The sequence below is a fragment of the Heloderma suspectum genome, chromosome 1 (assembly GCF_057233095.1).
Source record: "Heloderma suspectum isolate Gila_16-S chromosome 1, 16-S_ref, whole genome shotgun sequence".
In the NCBI taxonomy this organism is placed as follows: domain Eukaryota; kingdom Metazoa; phylum Chordata; class Lepidosauria; order Squamata; family Helodermatidae; genus Heloderma; species Heloderma suspectum.
The window spans coordinates 86,188,200-86,207,110 of NC_139458.1; the positions used below are offsets into that span (position 1 = coordinate 86,188,200).

Sequence of the window (18,911 nt, forward strand, 5' to 3'; positions counted from 1 at the left end):
TGATAGAACAGAACGCGATAGCCTGTCTGAATCAAACAAAAGCTATTTTTGCTGCACACTGCAAGACTGACTCCACCACTTTCCACTGCATATTACAGAGACAAAGAAGACTGATTAAAATGGTTCGAGGTGGTATCATGAACAGAACAGCAAGTGACCAAGGCTGAAATTCATGTTTTATTGAGATCTGGATAGCCACGGACATGTAATGAAAACGCACAAAGGATGCCAGGGTGCTAATCCTGGCAAAAGCAACGGTGCATTTTATTGTAGCCCAAATCATTTAAACCTCAATGTGCCTAAGATAGTTTTTAAATTCTGCAAAATTCTTCTAGGAAAGTGACTCCAACGCCTCTTACCAAAGGGACACACAAAATCACAAATGTAATTTCTGTCCAGGCCTTTGCCTTATCCTCGAACCTGAACATACTTTGTGTGAAACAATGCCTCTAACACTCTCTGCTGGTCAGTTTAGCAACCTATCTGTAAGATGCCTCTCGAGTGGGGCTCCCAATCGACAGTTTAGGAACTACCGTCCATGCAACCTGCTGGAAGATTAAACGATGCGGTGGCTGTCCACTCTCCTTCTTACCTGACTGTCCAAATATGCATAGACCAGCTTGATATTCCCATAGAGAAACACACTTTCTATGATGCCCCCATAGCAAGGGGTAGCAATCAGGAAGGCTTCTGAAAGCAGAGTAAGAAAGCCAGTTAATCCCACTGGCAACCCAAAAATGTCAGTTTCTTCCCTATATTGTACCTCTGATGGATCAAGTATTGCCAAATTTGGTAATAAACTTTAACAATGTAGAATCTGCTAACAAAAAAAAAGAAAAATTGTGTGTTTGTTTATCCTGTTATATAATCCAACAGAGTCATTCCAGCCCACACACGTTTCATGGAGTACCAAACCCTTTTGGCTTGTACAGCTCCCCTTTTTGTGTAATACCCTGACATCTGTGTATTTTATGATATCCTCACATGAAGGTGTCCACAGAGCATGCTGCCATAAGCAGGCGGAGTCAAAGGAAGTACAGCATATATATCCACTGGAGCAAATTACCAGGTGATAGGTCAAAAGGCTTCTCCAGACCTGCTGGAGCTATTTAGTGCAAACATAACGTGCTGCATCAAGCACAGGCCAAACACAGCACATTCCCAGAGTGATGGCAGAAATGCTATCATAAACATAAGCAGCTTTGCTGCTGTTCTCTGCAAAATTCCTACTCTGCCATCATCCAACAAATCTATATATTCAATTGCTCTAGCAATCTCACTTACCCCCTGGATCACAGAGAACTGTAGCCAAAGCAGAAAACAGAGAGCCGCAACCATTCAGTATAATCACCTGCCGAAGAGATTTTGGGACAGAGGTTACTCCTATGCAGGAGAGAATAGTCATCATACAAGATTTTTGGCATGACGGATGAAAATCTGTTCTCATCCATCTCTTCCAACTACATAAATAAAACCACATAACTGTTCCACTTATGAATTGAAGATGCTGCCCTCACAAGGACAGTATTTGCACATGGAGTATAAAACTTGAAAATGACTGTGCAAGTCCTAGAAATCAAGACTATAATCTTCAACCACAGAGAGCCCCAATCTGGAAGAGAAAGCAGTGAAATAGATTGTGGGATACGAGCAAGTTATGCTGGAAAGACAGTATTGTCACTTGGTATTCTCATTTATTAGCATTTAACCATGGCCAAATATCATGAAATGTTCATGTAAAGCCAAGAAAATATTGTATTGGGCCTTTTTTGAACCCCAGTTCCCAGGTGAAGCCCTAAGTGGCATAGAACAGCTTGTATTTAAGCACTAGCCTGGTAGCCTTAGGCGATCAGGAACTGTGTCCAGATGACTGCATGGAATCCATGCAGACAAGGACTGGCCCAGGATAGAAACCAAGAGGGCTGCGAGAGGACAGAAGCAACCTCCTCCATGCCCAGCAGAGAGAGGCAGCAAGCTGGTAAAAAAAATATTGTGGGCTGGTAATTTTGGGGAGCCTATTTACAAGGCTGGCTTAGAGTTAAAATTAAGCAGCCAAACATGTTATCATAAAAGCAATCCATAAAACATTATAATCAAACAACCTAGAATATAGAAACCCATTCTCAAGGCAATCAAATGCAATCCAGTAAGCTTGGTCATCATCTCATCAATCTCATATTTCTCGGGTGTGATCTACTTTTTACCTGGGACCAACATGTAAGCAGCTGTAATAGGAGTAAGTGTGGGTGTACATATAAATGTAAACACAGTACCTTCCTGGAGCTCACATCATTCTACAAGGTAATAGCTGCAATATAGCTTTCTGTGTTTGACGTGACTGGCCACCATCTCTAAATAAAGTTGTTTGGCAGTGAATGCCAACGCATGACTGAACTGTCACCAAACCAGAAAGTACATGACCTACATTTTCTGCTTTGAGAGGTGCCGGTGCCTTGCAGTAATAGGTCAAAAATCGAGCCACTTCCTCTCGCAAGCTGAAGGAGAGACAAAAACAAACATGAAATTAGTTTTTCCAAGGAGAGGCTTGGCTCCCAACCAGGCTGTATTGTGGAAGAACACAAATAAAGGCTTTGTGACCAACAAGTAACACCGTCCTTGAACCAACCCTGTAAAGCAGACCACCTCTGGCTGTTTTCAGCTGCTCTACTAGTCATCCTAAGTCAGGACAAGTGTGCTTTTCCTGATATAAGGCACATTTACTCAGAAGTAAGTGGGACCGCAGGCTAAACTCCCAGTCTTCTACTGGCCAAGTTTCAGCCTCTTTTCGCCTCTTTAGTTCCCCTTAAGCTTAAAGCCTGGAGTGTGACTCAAGCAGTCTAGGGGAGTAAGAGAAGACTCCCTTGAGTTTGTCAGAAATCACTTTAAAACAGGGGTGGGGAACCTCAGGCCTGCAGGGCAAATGCGGCCCTCCAGAGTTTCCCAGATTGCCAAGTCCCCTTTCCTGGCTATACCCCTCTCCCCTCTCCCCTGACCACTGACCATTTGGCGGGTTTCCAGCTTTTGCAGTGGAAATCAAACAGGTACTTTAAAAACAAAGCAGACATTAAGATATGTGCTAGCTTATGCTAAACTCTTGAAGGAAAACACTCACAGCAACACAGGAACCTGAATACATTCAACACACAGCACTCTCGGATAGTCAAAGGAGGTAACAAGGAAGAAAGGGATCTTAGTTCTTATTTATGATGTTTTGCCAGGGGACTAAGCATCCCAGGTGGTCAGGCATTACAATATTAGTATATAGTATTATTAAATGGATGAACTATATTGATGAAACAATCTCAGGCTCACAGATGTCACATGTCACGCAGTTAGCAAACAATCCATTACCTTCTCAGGTGTTATTTGGCCATAATTCAGAGCACCCATGTCCCACACCCCAAGCTTCTCACACTTACACACGCACAGCCATGTTCATGTCATCTTTCTGAGTGCTACTAGTGCTTCCGTTTGATTTCCCCTTTTGCCTCATTCTACATCCCTCTAATAAAAACCTTTCTTTCAATCTGGACTAGAGTTTTAGAGCAGGGGTGGAGAACCTCTTTCAGCTGAACAGCCAAATGCAATTTTGGAGAAACTTTCAGTGCTGCATTCCAGTGGTGGGTGGGCCAAAATACCAAAGGCAAAATGGGTAGGCCAAAATACCAAAAAGACAAGCGTATTTTAGCTTAAAGCTCTTACTGCCAGTAACTCAGCCTTAGGAGAGGCATTTCATGAATTATTTGTTTTTTGTACAGCATCTTGCAATTTTAGGCAAGAACAACATCAATAACAACAACTCCCCATAATTGTTTTTCGTACGTGGAGAAGAGACAGCGAATGTATGGGATCTCTACACCTCAAGCTTACTGCGCATTCATGGTTGCTCACTCGCTGAATCGTGCGGGGCAACGTTGTCATTGTCCAGTCATTATCCCACTATTTCCTCCCACCTATCCCGTGTTTTTCTCAAATGGAAAAAACAGGGTATTTTTCCAGATATGCGCAAATGCAGCACCATGTCCTCCCCATGTATTTCTCCCCTAGCATGAATGAAGCACTGAGTGTGGTTGTTGGGGGCGTGGTCATGATGTCGAAGGTGGTGATGAAGGTCTGATGGGCATTCAGCCTTCCCGCTCCTGTGCCGTTTTGGCTCCTCGCCATTTTCAGCCTGCCTGTTCAAAACCCAGGAGCAAGTATTGCTGAACCTGGAGCGTGTGTAATGCCTCTTCACGGAAACGTAACGCTATGGGAATGGCCATCTATAGAGAAGGAAGCGTGTGTAACATGAATCAGTTATGATCCTGCATTTAAAATGGATGTGGAAAGCCCCATTTTAAATGCAGGATTTTAGGACAGTGTAGAAATCCCCGTACTCACAAAGAGGAAAAGGTTCAGGACAAGTTGTCTACTTACAACATATGGCCCTTCCAGTTGGGATACTGTAGCAACGGGGGCTCAATGACGTTCATGTCACTTTGCATCAGCTATCAACAAGGAAAAGGAAAAGGCATAATCATTAAGAAAGATACCACACATTGGTCTGGAACAGTAAGAATGATCCAGTAGATGCTCCTATGAAAGCTCTGCACTCACCCGCTCCAGCTGAAGAACATTCTTCTTACAAATTACAAACACACTCACAAATCTGTCTCTATCTGCAAGGCTAGTTTATCCCATCTCCTTTCATAGGAATAGGGATGGATGAATGTCAGTTTCAGTTTCTCTCCATTTCTCCAATCTTACCTTTGGTTCATCTGGAACTTTGAGGACTTTTTCTTAAGAAGTCAGCATGAAAATTCATGCACACCTTTGTGACATTTCTCCTTAAACATGCATATCTGTATGCAATTTTGAATAATATACACATTTTTGCAAGCAAGGAGGTAATCCTATGGGAAATTGGAGGCTTATGTGTATCCAATGCAGAGGAGGATGTGCCTTGTGTCTCCCGCACTGCATTTTAGCTAGGCAGGTGATTTTGCCCATCTAGCAGAGGCTTTGGAGAGGGGAAAGGAAGAAGGCTGGGAAAGTGATAGGAAAAGGCATAAGCCAGCTGCCCTAGTCTCCTCCTCTCTCTGCCCCCAGGAATGCCCCATTTCCCTCATATGCGCACTCCGCTGTCTAGGGGACATAGGATTGCTCCCTAATTTTCCTAATATAATGCATTTTATTATTTTCATGCATCTTATTATTATCATGAATATATGCATTTTTCTGTGGACTTTTCCCTAATATACACATTTTTGTACTTATTTTTTGAATGGAGAACTCCATTACAAAATTCAGAAAAGTGGAAATTTCAACAGATAAATGGCTTGCGTATTAATTCAGGTTAAGTTCACATTAAAATGCGAACCGAATGGATTTCTCCCCTGTCTCTAATCAGTGCAGATGAATAACACTACTGCAGCACTATCTCAAATTAGCCACTGGAAGAAGACCCCTGTCTGGAAGCATCCAGAGTTTGAAATTCAAAGAAAAACCCTAAGCTATAAAAAGAAACTACCAGGAGAATGAAAATACCTTGCCTCTTTATGATTCTCTGATTAAGCTCGGAAATCTTAGGTTAGGCTTAAGCTCTATGGTTAAAGGAGTTGGACTAGATGACTTTTGAGGTACCTTCCGACTCTATGATGATATTATTATTTAGTGATCACTGTGCTTGGCAGAAGTGTAAGATGTTTATCTGGAGATCACTACTATCCCTTTAAAAGGATGCAGCTGCTATGCCTCCTGCTTTAATCCTCCACTGGCTCCTATGCCCACATTTTCCCCCACTGGCTCTGGGGAAAACTAAAATCATTGTGCAGAGGAGCTTTTAAAGATAAAGAAGTTGGCTGGTCAGCCATCTCGCACAGGGTTTTTTTTAAAGCCATAACTGCAAATTCATTATAAGCCAGTTTATGACTTCTGCAGACTCACAAATACATTATAAGCCAGTTAATGATTTGTCCATTTTCACAAATTAATTATGAGCCAGTTAATGATTGTCCAGTCTCACAAAAAAGATGCCATGAGCTTGGCGGGGATGTAAGATGTTTATCTGGAGATCACTACCATCCCTTTAAAAGGATGCAGTGGCTGTGTCTCCTGCTTCAATCCTCCACTGGCTGAGTTGTTCACATTTTCCCCCACTGGCTCTGGGGAAAACTAAAATCATATCTACAACAAGGGAGGAAGGAAAAAGTAAGAGACTGGGAGAGGAACAGGGCAGGAAGCTGCCTCAGAGTTTGAAAGGAATAGACAGATCTCTGGGTTGGTAGAAAACAAGCCTAGAGAGGTGCCATTTTGTTCCACCAATATGGAAAGGGCACAAGTTCATAAGTTACTCAAGCAGGAGAGAAAAGAGCCAAAAAGTACCAAGATATGACAGAATGCTAAGCAAAACCTCTGATGGCTGATCTGGGAAGCTGACTGCTGCGTGGGAACATCTAGGAAAGAGCAACACCACCAGCACTGATCATCACTGTTTAAGAAAGAAGGGCATTTACAATACTCTTACCCGCTTGGACATCAGATCAAAGCAGAGTTTGTTCTCACTTGTGCCAAAGTTAATGATACCCTGGGGACAGAGACAGAAGTTGTGTGAAGAAAAACAATCCATCCCTGTAGGTACATGTCCACAATGCCATCTCAAAAATCACATCCCATCAAAAATGGGTTCACTGTGTGAACCAGAAGACTGTTTAAGTACTGGAGCCAATTAACACTCTGACAAAGAGATTTTGAAAGGCCAGGCATATAAGTAGATAGCAAATAATTTCTTCTTCAATTCTCTTGTGGATGAACTGATCTTTTTTAAGAAATAAAAGATTGCATTAATTTCCAAATACAAAACAAACAAACAAACAAAAAGAAAGAAAGAAAAGTACATCACGTTTGAGTCTAATCGTTGACAGAGAATAGTACATTTAACACCCCCCCCCCCTTTTACTTTATAGGCAAAAAATGTGGGTAGAATCCATTGGCAGCTTGGGAGATTTTCTTTGTGGTTCTTCATAATAGCAAATTATGTTTGTTCTCTTTTCCATAATCTGAGGAAACGCTTTGATGGATGTTGCTGCATATGTCCCTGATTTGTATATGAAATAAAATCATGCCCTGTTGTAGAAAAATCAGATATTTTAACTTTGCCTTTAGGTAATTTAAACTGATATGCCATGGCTATATGCCACAGTTCCATGTATGAAAACTTCAGCGTTAAAAGTTCTACAGTTTTCCAACTTTTAGCTATTGCCCTGCAAGCTGTCATCCTCACAAACATGATTATTGCTTTAGATGTCACTTTTGCATTTTGTTCTTTCCATATTATTAATAAAGTCAATGATGGTGTGACATATGTAGTTTGATGTGTAACGTTTGCCATTTTTGAAAATATCATGTGCCAAAACTATAACACAACAAGACACGACGACCACATATCTGACTTTTAATCAGCCTATAGTGAGACTTTTCACGACAGAGCGGGCCATGATTTACCCTGCTACATAATTACATGAGAGACTTCATCTGAAATTTGCATGCATTTACATAGGCCAGGTAGATGCTTCCCAGTCAATGACATTTCATGCCACTGATTTATGCTTATCCACAGAAGCTGCGTTTTTCACACAGTGTAAAAAGAAATGGGAAGTTAGCATCTATGTAGATTTTTTTCTTGGGAGACAGTGGCTTAGCCCAGCCACTGTTTTTAATCAGATTATTTATTGTTTCTAACATTTGCATACTGCCCCTTCTCCAAGGAGTTCAAGGTGGTATACTTGGATTTATCCCATTTTATTCTCAAAACAACCCTATGAGCTAGATTACGCTGACAAATAGTTACTGGTCCAAAGTCGCCCAGTAAATTTCACTGCTGGGTGAGGATTTGAAACCAGGTCTTTCCAGTCCAGTTCAACAGAAGGGAGTATACTACACTGACTGTCATGGCATAACAAATCTCAGAAAACAAATCCATTAGCATAAATTAGCATCCAAGTAGGGGTGTCATTAGTCAAGGAAATATGATACTGGGGAGAAGCATTATGCCAAAAATATTGTTTCTTACAACGTTTAATGTAATCCTGGGTGTTGATCTAAAACTGAGGTATATGAAATTATACATGTATAAATTGCATGACAATTTTGCTGTTTTAAATTTTTGTACTGTTTTTATTTCCTGTAAGACATTCTGGGAGCCCTCTAGAACTGAAGGGTGGGGTAGTAAATGTGTAAAATAAATGCGAAGCCTGAGAAAAGGACAGTAATATTGTAATGTTTCTAGTAAAACATTAATCCTGCAAGCCTCAAGTCTGCTCGTGCCTGTTGCAAAGTGCCATGGACCTTGACATCGCTGTGTAAATAAGTAATTATAATCATTAAAAAAAATGTACGAGAAGGACTGTTACTCACATTAGGGTTTTTGTCTTCATCGTACTTGTCAGCGTGATAGGCCCTGTACCCCTCTTCTGCAGATCCCCTGAAGAATGCAGTACCATTACCTCGTATGGAGAGGTATGGGCTGTTTTGGAAATCACTGTGGTTGCAGAAACTATACATGCTGGCTGTCCTGTCCAAGAGGGGTCGCCCTAATGGTGTGGTCCTTACTTCCTGTTGCACCCCTTCTCCTACTCCAGGAGTATCAGAAAATGCTTGACTAAGGTCCACACCCTGAGGCAGTCCGCTTGTCGAGGAGCTGTTATTGCTCTGTTTTAAGATGCTGAGCATCTGGGCAAAGACACTGAACATGCGGAATTCATGGTCCCGCTCCAGTTCAAAGCGCCGTTGCTCCAGCTGTATCCGCCGCTCTTCCACCTCCAGGTCTCGTTGGAGCCGTCGTTCCTCCATTTGTAGGAAACGCTCCTCCATTTCCCGCTGGACACTCAGGGTCTTCAGCAGAAGAGCATCCAGGGGGTCCTTCAGCCGCTGGGCTTTCCGCTTCTTCCGCAACCGGTGCAAAGTGGAAAAACCAGGTCGCGGGCCAAGACTTTGAATCCGGGATGAAGAAGCCATGTTGGGCTCACTGAAACCTAAGCAGAAACAGATAAAGGGAAAATCATCCATAGCAATTCCTTGAAAGAACCTCACACTTTTTTTTGCAAAGGTCAATGTTGCATGAGTGATCCTTTAATTAGAATAAGGCCTGCCCATAGTAGAATCTCAAAGCAAATCAATTAGACTGCTAGTGAATATTGACTATTCCTTTAACTTTATATGTCAGATACCTGAAGTTGCTCAGGTACCACTTAAAAGATTTTTTTTAAAAAATGGTAAGCGGTATAGAAATCTATTAAATAATAAAATAATGCACTAATGCATCTCATCTAGCATTTTGCCTCAAACAAGTTACCTAGAATGACATGTGCCTCCGACATGGAGTACTTTGATCTGTAGAACAGCAGACCTTCCTGTCTTAATTCTATATTGTGGCTGGCTGTGGTGGCTCAGTGATGAAGGATAAGCCACCACCAAGCACTGAGAGATACTCTGATCCCAGCACATCTTCGGTCAGAATTATAAACCATTCCAAATAGTGGATAACGGGGAGGCTCAGTTCCCAGGGCCAGGTAGCAGATTCTGATGCAAATGAGACCTGACAAAACTTAAGCACTGAAGCCAAGAACAGGGCCAGCCCTAGGATAAACAGTGCCCTGGGTGAGGCATGCCTTTGGTGCCCCGCCCCCGTGGTCAGTTTTTTAGGGCCACCCAGAGTATTTATGGGGCCTGGGCAGGTGTGATGTCCGTCGAGAACGACATTGCTCAAAACCTTGATCTCTCAGCCACTGTGCTACAGTTTGCACAAGCCAAAATTAAACACACACACACACATATTCTGTGCAGTGGCAGTACACTATGCAACACAGCAGAATTATCATAGGTTTTACTTATGTTTTTATTAATAATAAATATTAAATAACTAATAAATATTTAATAATATTTATTATTTATATAGTGCTTATAGTATAGTTCACAATATTTGAAGTGCTAAGTGAGCTTTGGCTATTGGGCAGTACAGAAATGTAATAAATAAATAAATAGTGCTCAGCAATGTTGCCTCAAAGTAAAGCTGTATTCCGCTGATTTTTATCTAGCGCAAATGACATCACAGTGGAAATTGAAAAATTAAAGCTTTAATTAAAATTAAAGGAAGGTCATTTTTGTCGTTAGTACCCAAACAACCTGTAGAACTTCAAAGGTTACAGAAACTTGCTTTTTGCTACCCTAGCTCACTGCAGACAGTACTTTCCCAAAACACAGCCACTGAGCTCAGCTTGGCATCCCCCTGAGCTTGGCAACTGCCCAGCTCACCCACCCCTAAGGCCAGCCCTGGCAAGAGGTAAGGAATCTCTTTCAGCCTGAGGGCCAAATTAAATTTCAGAGAAGCTCTCAGGGGCTGCATTCCAGATTGGGATCCCAGGAGAGCCAGATCTGGGTCCTGGGCTTGAGGTTTCCCACCCGTCATGTAAGTGGATTCATCTGCTCAAGCTAAAGAACTGTTCTCACCATGTAAGCCTACCCAGAGGCTAGGTTATGTTCCATTTGGTGGGAACCAACCTGTAGAGTAGGTTGCCAAATTGCAACCTGGATGTTTCCCCTTCTGGTACCTTTATATCTGTTGCTGAAAGAGAAGGTAAGTGTGGCACAGCCCATTTTTCACATGGTCCTTTTGCCTGTCCCTCTCCCCAAATGCTACAGTGAGCAGCATACCAGGTTTACTGCACAGTAAGAGCGGGGGAGGAACGGAGAAGAGGAGCTGTGGCTGCCTCACCTTCCATGTCAGCAGTGGAGCTGCCAGGTTGCCACCTACCAAACAAGTATACCTGGCTGGTTCTACATTTCCATATAGAGCAGCAGCAGGAAAAACTACCAGAAGAGGCTCAAAGATTTTCCTCCTCTATGCATTCAAATCTCCAGCACTGTAAACTAGAACCAGTACTGAACCCTGGCTCATATTAAGCCTCGGGTATACCCAATTCATTATTCTTGCCATCTCACACATTTAGTAGCACCAAGGCTGCTCCATAAATGTTTCTTCCCTCCACCCTTATGGTATATGTGTCCAAGCACCATCAACAAAAATGCCCTCTCCTTAGATTCTATACAGCCTTGAAATTCCAATGAATTCCCAGACCGTGTAGGTCATGGATACTAAAACTGTTGCACAAGTAAACACTCGCCAAAGAGTCGTCCCCTTTTAAAAATCCTGCAAGTGCTTTGCCCACCACTTTAAAGGTTTCCTGTCACCTAAGCACTTTTGATGTCAGCCAACTGGCTTCCGCTAATGTCCTAAAAGGCATATTAGGAATATTATGAGAGAGAGCCAAAGAGGGAGGTGATCAAGGCATTTTTACTTCTCAGTTTAAAAATAATAAAAGAGCTCCTTCATACCATGCCAAATTATCTTGTTGCACACCTTTTATGCTTTAACAAAGGCCCAAACAGTTCATATCCTCTTGTGGACTTGCAATGAATGAATGAAGAGGACTGTGCAGGAAGGTTACTCTATGCCAGGGGTAGGCAACCTGGCATCTTCCAGATGTTTTGGACTACAAATTCCATAATCCCTGGCCAATGGTTATGCTGGCTGGGGCTGACGGAAATTGTCATTCAAACCATCTGTAGAGCACCAAGTTACTTACTTACTCTACTCAGATGTTGGTTCCAAGTAAATATATTATGCTGAGGTACTTGCTTTGTGGAGTACACAATGATACCTCCAATATACCTTCAGCTTTAATCAAAGTTACTGTCTTTGTGAGAGCCAAAGCAGTCTGCCTCAGTGCCCAGAAATCACACAAAAAGTTTTTTAAAGTCATGGTTTTAATCTACTGTTTGCCTTGTGCCCTATTTCATACATAAAGATCAATTCCAAGAAAGGTCACTTCCTATAAACAAAGCTCTTTCCACCATAGTATCGAAAGTATTTGCAACAACAAGGGGCATTCATTCACCTATAGAACTCACTGCCATAGGATGTTTTGAAGGCTACAAGTATACTACTTATTTAATTGTTTTCCTGTCTGAGACATGCCCAAGGCCATGTTCTGTGGCTTCACATCAGGATAGGATAAAGGGTTGTCAAAGCTGTGCATCTGATCCTCTTGGAGAGGGAGGGGAGAGGGGAAGGACAGAAGAAATACTGCCACATTACATGAACAGAAGACTGAGAAACCCCTGGTTGCTGTGGAGAAAAGGGCTTGGCAAGAAATGACTGGGAATTCTTGGATTAGAAAAAGGTATAGAAGGGTCAGGTGCCTGATTAGTTGCCATACTGCCTTTCAAGGTACGGGGGGAGGGCCCCTGAGGAAACAGAGATGGTTGCCAGTGGGAGAGAGATGAGCTTCTTCCTGATTATCTTATTATAGAGTGTCCACCAGCTGAGCCAATAGATAAAGCCAGCCCACCTCAGTGCCTCCCAATCAAAACTGTAGAGAATTTTGTCCATGAAGGTGGGGTATCAATGGACCAAATGGATTTGGACTTTTCTTTCTTGTGTGGGGGGCAGGGCAGGGGGAGCAATTTATTTATTTCCTTAGATCTTTCACACAGGGACTTTAAAGCATAGAGCTGATATCTGGCCATTTTCATTTGAGCTGCTTGCCCTCAGACTTAGGATGTGAATGAACTGTGAGACATGCCTACATGCCTTTAAAACAACAACAGCACAACTGGAACACGGAACAGCTGCTTTGGCGCAGAAACATTCCACAGCAGGCAGAAGAATTACATGGAGAATTGGGCTACATGTTATGGTGGCTGCAGGGGACAGCAGCAGCAGGCAGACAGTTTTAAGCACCACCGATAGTATAAAAGTAACACACAGGCCATAAGTTAACTTTGGTTCAACAGTTATTTTCTTTCCCTGAAAACACTAATTATTTGGCCCCACATGGGATGGATGCTGAAATCCAGCAATAAACAAGCACATAACTCACTGTGCTGGCCAGGGCCAGGTAATCAGAGATGTAACGCTTGCTCACATATCACTTGGCACGTGAAGCACCAATGAAGTGGCCACTTTGCGGAAGCTAAGCAGGTATGGGTCTGGTCAGTACCTGGATGGGGGACCGCCTGGGAATCCATGTGCGCCACCTTGAGTTCCATGACAGAAAGCGGGATATCAATGTACTAAATAAATACAATAAAACTAATGTATCTTCTGCATACTCTCATGGCTTGGAATTATGAAGAACAAAGCCTACTTCTCACATGACATTTTACCCATGTGGACATATGAGAAAATATATCTATTCTACCATCTGCACATGATAGGAAAACACAGTTGCCACTGGGTTTCCAGTACATGCACATATGGCAAAACAGCCATATCAAGGGGCCATAGCTCAAGGGTAGAGCACCCACTTTGCATACAGAGGGTCCCAGGTTCAATCCGTGGCATCTCCAAGCAGGGCTGGGTCAGAATCCTGCCTGAAATCCTGGAGTGCCGCTGCTGGTCAGTGTCAACTATCCTGGGCTAGATGGACCCAGGGTCTGACTCAGTATAAGGCAGCTTCCCATGTTCTTAGCCACACGTACATGGCGGCGGCCCCTCCAAACACACACAAAGATCTGTAACCAACAGGCTGTGCACAAAAGGGCCTTTAATGAAGAGCACAGAGAACACAAACTGTGCTGTGATGCCTTGAGTAGGCTGCAATCCTATGTACGCTTCCTTGGAGTAAGTCCCATTACATTCAGTGGGGCTGACATCAGAGTAAACAAGCACAGGATAGGGCTATAAGCATTATTTATTTTATTTATTTCATTTTAATACCACCCAATAGCCGAAGCTCTCTAAGCAGTTGACAAAACTGTGTCCTGAAACTAACTGGGGGATGCAAGCGCTCCCTCAGGGCACCATTACAGCAGGCTGCAAGAAGCTGGGAGCCAACAAGGGATGGATCCCTTCATAATCACAGACATCTGGTGGGTATTTGCCACTTCTGGCGCCATGCTACCTACGAGGAAATGGGACCCTTTATTTCCCCCCATTAAGGTAATGGTGATGTGTCAGTATTCACAAAACTAGCACCCGATGTGGAGGTATGCAACCTGGTGCCTGCCAGATATTTTGGACTACAACTCCCATTAGCCCCAGCGAGCATGGCCAACCATCGGGGATTATGGGCACTGCAGGAGAAAACATCCGGAGGGCACTGGGTTGCTGCCCCCTTGGCCTGTGTCTCCGGCACAATTTCTTTCCAGGGTACAAAGAGGCTCCGCTGCTGGAAGGCGCAAGGAGATCGGGCCGTCCTACCTGAAGGCGAGACACTGGTCTCAACGGGGACCTCCACCCTGGAGATGGGAGAGTCATTCTCCAAAAAGGCCCTCTCTATCTCATGCTCGTCAGCCGAGGCCCCCGGCTGGTAAGTGAGGGAAGGCGGGGGCTCGGGCGACAAGCCCTGGTCCTCGGAATCCACCTCCTCGCATTTGATCTCCATCAGCTCCGGGGGCTGAGAGTGCGCAAAGGCCAGAGCCGGAGAGGGGCCCAAGTGGTGATGGTAGCTCTCCACCATGCTCCCCGGCGGCACCGCTTGGGCCATCACGCCGCCGCTGTTGCTGGCGGCGTTGTAGGCGAGCGAAGGGCGGCCGGCCAGGACCCGATCCATCACCTCGTAGAACTTCCAGGTCCTGCCGCCGCGGGGGGCCTTGTTGTTGTCCTTGATGCGGCGGTACTCCAACTTCATCTTCTTGATCTTCTCGCGGCACTGGTCGCCCGTGCGGTGGATGCCCTTCTCGCGCAGCACCTCGGCGATCCGGTTGAAGACGTGCTGGTTGCGCAGGCAGCTCTCCAGCTCCGCCTGCACCGACTCGTCGGCCCACAGGTGCAAGAGCTCCACCACCTCCGGGTCCGACCAGTTACTGCCCCGCTCGTACTTCTTCCCTCGGAAATCCATCCTTTCCTCCCGGTCTCGCAACTCTCCCGCCCCCCACGACCCACCCTCAGCCACCCCAAGTATGGCAAAAATGCAAAAAGGAGGAGAGAGAAAAGGGGGCCAGCATTAGGGAGGAGCGGGCTGCAGCGGACAAGCGAGGCAGGTCGTGCTTACACTCGCGGAGAAAACGGATTTGGAACGGGTTAGACCCGGTTCAGTTTATGGGTGCTACTAAACCCTAGCGCTGTACGCAGTAGGGAGCGTGTCTAGGGCGGGGGCGACCCTCTGTCTAGTTTCTCCTGCTGCAAAGGCCGCCGCGCGGACTGGCCCGGTTTAGCACGGCTCGGCACGGTTGCTACCTTTTCACAAAGCGGGCTCCCGGGCGACGGAGGCGGGGGAGCAAAGGGAACCCGTTCACATCCGGTGTTACAGCACATGCGTGCTCCCGTTATTCCGGGATAACTTTGGTCCGTGTCAATCAGAACGTTCCGCAAGCCCGGCCGGGCTGGGCTGGGCTAAACGAAGTGGAGCTGCGCGAATGCAGCAGCAGGCGGGGCCTGCGGAAGGCTCCACCCCCGCGGGCAGCTCGGGCCTCCCCCTTCGGCCTTCCGATCACTGCCTGGAAGAGGCGAGAGAGCAAAACCCGACGAGTCTCGGCCGAGGAAAAGCTGGGCTGTTCCGGGGAAATCCATGGCATCGGGGGGTGGGGGGAGTTCCACGCAGTGATTAAAGGCCGTCGAATCTGCGCCCCATCAGCGGCCTCTAGAGTCCTGACATGGATCTCGTCTTAAAATGATGTGAAAGCGTGGTTTTGTATGTAGTTGAGTACACAACGCAGTCCTAGCACTTACTCAGAAGTAAGTCCCATTGAGTTCAATGTGACTTTACTCCCAGGTAAGCGAGTATAGGATTACATCCACATACTGTTTTTTTTCTGCATTCTATCCCATATTAGTAACGCTCAGGCGTAGCACAATTCCGTGTTTGGTTCGAAAACGTGGGCACTAACAAACTTAAATGTGCATGGCGATAGATGGCCAATTCTGGCTGGTTAATTTCAAATATTTAATTGAAATATTCTGCTTTTCTTTCAGGGAAATGCTCAAGAAGGTGACAAAAATTTTAGGCTTTTGGTTCTGTGGCTTTAAATCCTTTAATTGTATTTAAAATCTGCTTTGCTACTAGGTTTCATTTTAGTTTTATACTGTAGCTTTAAACTTTTAAATTTTATATTGTATTTTATGGTGTATTTTGTGATTTTAGTTGTTGTGAACGGCCCAAAATGCTTTGGCTAGTGGGAGGTATAGAAATGTAATAAATAAATAAAGGACATACATCCAACCTTCTGCTCCAAAGCACTATAGGGCTGCTAGCTCCAAACCTGAGTGTTTTGCAGCTATATATAGCAGGCACTGAGACCTGGGGCTTCATCACACGGAGCTTTTATCCTGCGATTGAGATTGCCCCTCCACAGAAGTTTGTGGCTCTTTACATGACGCTGTGACCCTCCTGCACTAAATGCCCTTTGTTCCGTTTTTAAATAGATAATGATCTATCAAAGCACACACACCCCCCTTGTGTTCAGCTTCAGTTTCCTCCGTGAAAAGACTTCAAGTGGCAAGAAGAGGAGCAAGATCAATGAAAGATAATGGAAGACTCAGATACAGGGAGAAGAGCCGGGGCAGAGCGCGTGAAAAGGAGTCAGTGGTGATCTTGCATTTAAAACTGAAGCAGAAAATCCCGTTTTAAGTTCAGGATTTTAGGCTGGTGTAGAAATGCCCCTGGATATGCAAAAGGCATACGCAACCCTAATCCTCCTCTCCCTGCCATGGATACTTATTATAAGCTATTAGGAGCTTGAACAGGTTAATTCCTTCTCTTCCTCTGCCCTCCATTATCCTTTTGGTTTGGTTTTCAACTGATGCAGAAACGTTCCATATCTCAAACTGCTCTCAGCCATAGACTTGACTGGTAGAGTCAAGCCCTAGTGATGCATTACTCATAGGGCAATCATGAATTTAAGCAGGAGGGAGGCCACACTTCTGCCCCTAATGTCACTATCAAGGTTCCCCTTATGACCTGGACCCTCTGAGCAACCCCTTAGGGATCTCTTGCATCCTTAAGAGTCCCACCTTCCTTCTTTTAAACTTCCCCTTCCCAGTAACGTGGGCTTTAGGCTGAACGCTTTAGACAGAGTTTAACAATTTACTAGCAGATAAAACAAATTACAACTAACGGTCATTACACACTAGTGTTAAGTGATACAAAAGGCATTAAAAGAAATAAAAGTTGCAAAATGGAAGTTCCTTTACCCTAGCTATCCTTAGACTTTTCTAGGCTGCTTCTTCCTGCTTACTCTTTGGACTCTGCTCTCACTTCATGCTCTGGCTCTCTCTTGTTCTTGCTCTGGCTGCAGCTTGGTCTTTCTGACTCTTACTGGCTCTCTCCCTCTCTTTATATACCCTCCTCCTTCAAAACCAAAAGCACTGCTTCAGACCTGAAGAAATGAAACTTATGGGGGAATTGAAACAGAAACTTAACCGAAGAAATAAAACTATTCCTCTCAGGGTTATCCCCTCCCAACAGAAAACTCCAGGCCTCTAAGCCTGACTTTTTTTCCTTTTTCCTTTGTATGCCTCAAACCTTCACAGTCACATCTCCAAGCTAGAGATGTGACATCCCCACCTGTGATTTTAGCAAGGGTGATTTTAAACCCAGGATTTAAAGGGTTGCCCTGACTTTGAGGTGCCCCCCTCCCAGTCCCCCCCTCCTCAAGTTGGCAGCAACACTTTTTCATGGGAGAAAAGCTGTTCTTGGGAGACAAATTCTGCAAAACATGGCCCCTCCAGGAAATTCCTGACTTGTGTGGTGGATAACTTCCTCCTACAGAAAGTAGAGGAAGGAACTAGAGGATCGGCTATCCTTGACTTGATCCTAACCAACAGAGATGACTTAGTGGATAAAGTAGCAATTACAGGAACTCTGGGGGAAAGCGACCATGTTGAACTTCAGTCCTTGGTTCCAAGGGAAGCAAAAGCCGAGTGTAGTCAAATGCGTACCCTGGATTTTAGGAAAGCTGATTTTAATAAACTCAGAACAATGATCAGTAAGATCCCATGGCAAGCAACTCTAAAGAGAAAAGGAGTCCAAGATGGGTGGGAGCTTTTAAAAAAGGAAATTCTCAAGGCATAATCACAAACAATTCCAACAAGAAGAAAAGGTGGAAGACAACAGAAGAAGCCAATGTGGCTTCATAAACAGCTTAGAGATGACCTGAAAACAAAAAAGGACACATCTGGGAAGTGGAAAGAAGGCCAAGTAACAAAGGAAGAGTACAGTGGCTCAACAACACTACAAGTGAGAAGGATCTTGGAATTATTGTCGATCACAAGCTGAATATGAGCCAACAATGTGATGTGGCTGCAAAAAGGGCAAATGCTCTTTTGTGCTGCATTCATAGAAGCATAGCTTCCAAATCCTGGGAAGTACTAGTTCCCCTCGACTCAGCACTGGTTAGGCCTTATCTGGAGTACTGTGTCCAGTTCTGGGCACCACACTTTAAGAAGGATGCAGACAAACAGGAGAGGGTTCAGAGGGAGGGCAACGAAGATGATCAGGGGACTGGAAACAAAGCCCTATGAGGAGAGACTGAAAGAACTGGGCATGTTTAGCCTGGAGAAGAGAAGACTGAGGGGAGAGATGATAGCACTCTTCAAGTACTCGAAAAGTTGTCACAGAGAGGAAGGCCAGGATCTCTTCTCGATCATCCCAGAGTGCAGGACACGGAATAATGGGCTCAAGTTACAGGAAGCCAGATTCCAGCTGAACATCAGGAAAAACTTCCTGACTGTTAGAGCAATACGACAATGGAACCAATGACCTAGAGAGGTAGTGGGCTCTCCCACACTGGAGGCATTCAAGATGAGGCTGGACAGCCCCCTGTCAGGGATGCTCTGACTTGGATTCCTGCATTGAGCAGGGGGTTGGACTTGATGGCCTTTAGGCCGCTTCCAACCCTACTGTTCTATGATTCTACGGAGAGCTACACACAGC

At 44.6% G+C, this 18,911-nt stretch overlaps 1 protein-coding gene across 1 annotated transcript in view; it reads right to left on the reverse strand.

Moving 5' to 3' along the window:
- Positions 1 to 15,283, reverse strand: part of LOC146357554 (1-aminocyclopropane-1-carboxylate synthase-like protein 1) — a 29,653-nt gene extending 14,370 nt beyond the window's left edge. Inside the window, exons 1-7 of the mRNA XM_084850929.1 lie at positions 14,240 to 15,283; positions 8,395 to 9,011; positions 6,506 to 6,565; positions 4,417 to 4,487; positions 2,426 to 2,495; positions 1,285 to 1,351; positions 593 to 690 (exon numbers count right to left, since the gene is read on the reverse strand). Coding sequence (XP_084707055.1) covers positions 593 to 690; positions 1,285 to 1,351; positions 2,426 to 2,495; positions 4,417 to 4,487; positions 6,506 to 6,565; positions 8,395 to 9,011; positions 14,240 to 14,879 — 1,623 coding nt within the window. The 5' untranslated portion in view covers positions 14,880 to 15,283. The remainder of the gene's footprint in view (positions 1 to 592; positions 691 to 1,284; positions 1,352 to 2,425; positions 2,496 to 4,416; positions 4,488 to 6,505; positions 6,566 to 8,394; positions 9,012 to 14,239) is intronic.
- Between the last annotated feature and the right edge of the window lie 3,628 nt (positions 15,284 to 18,911).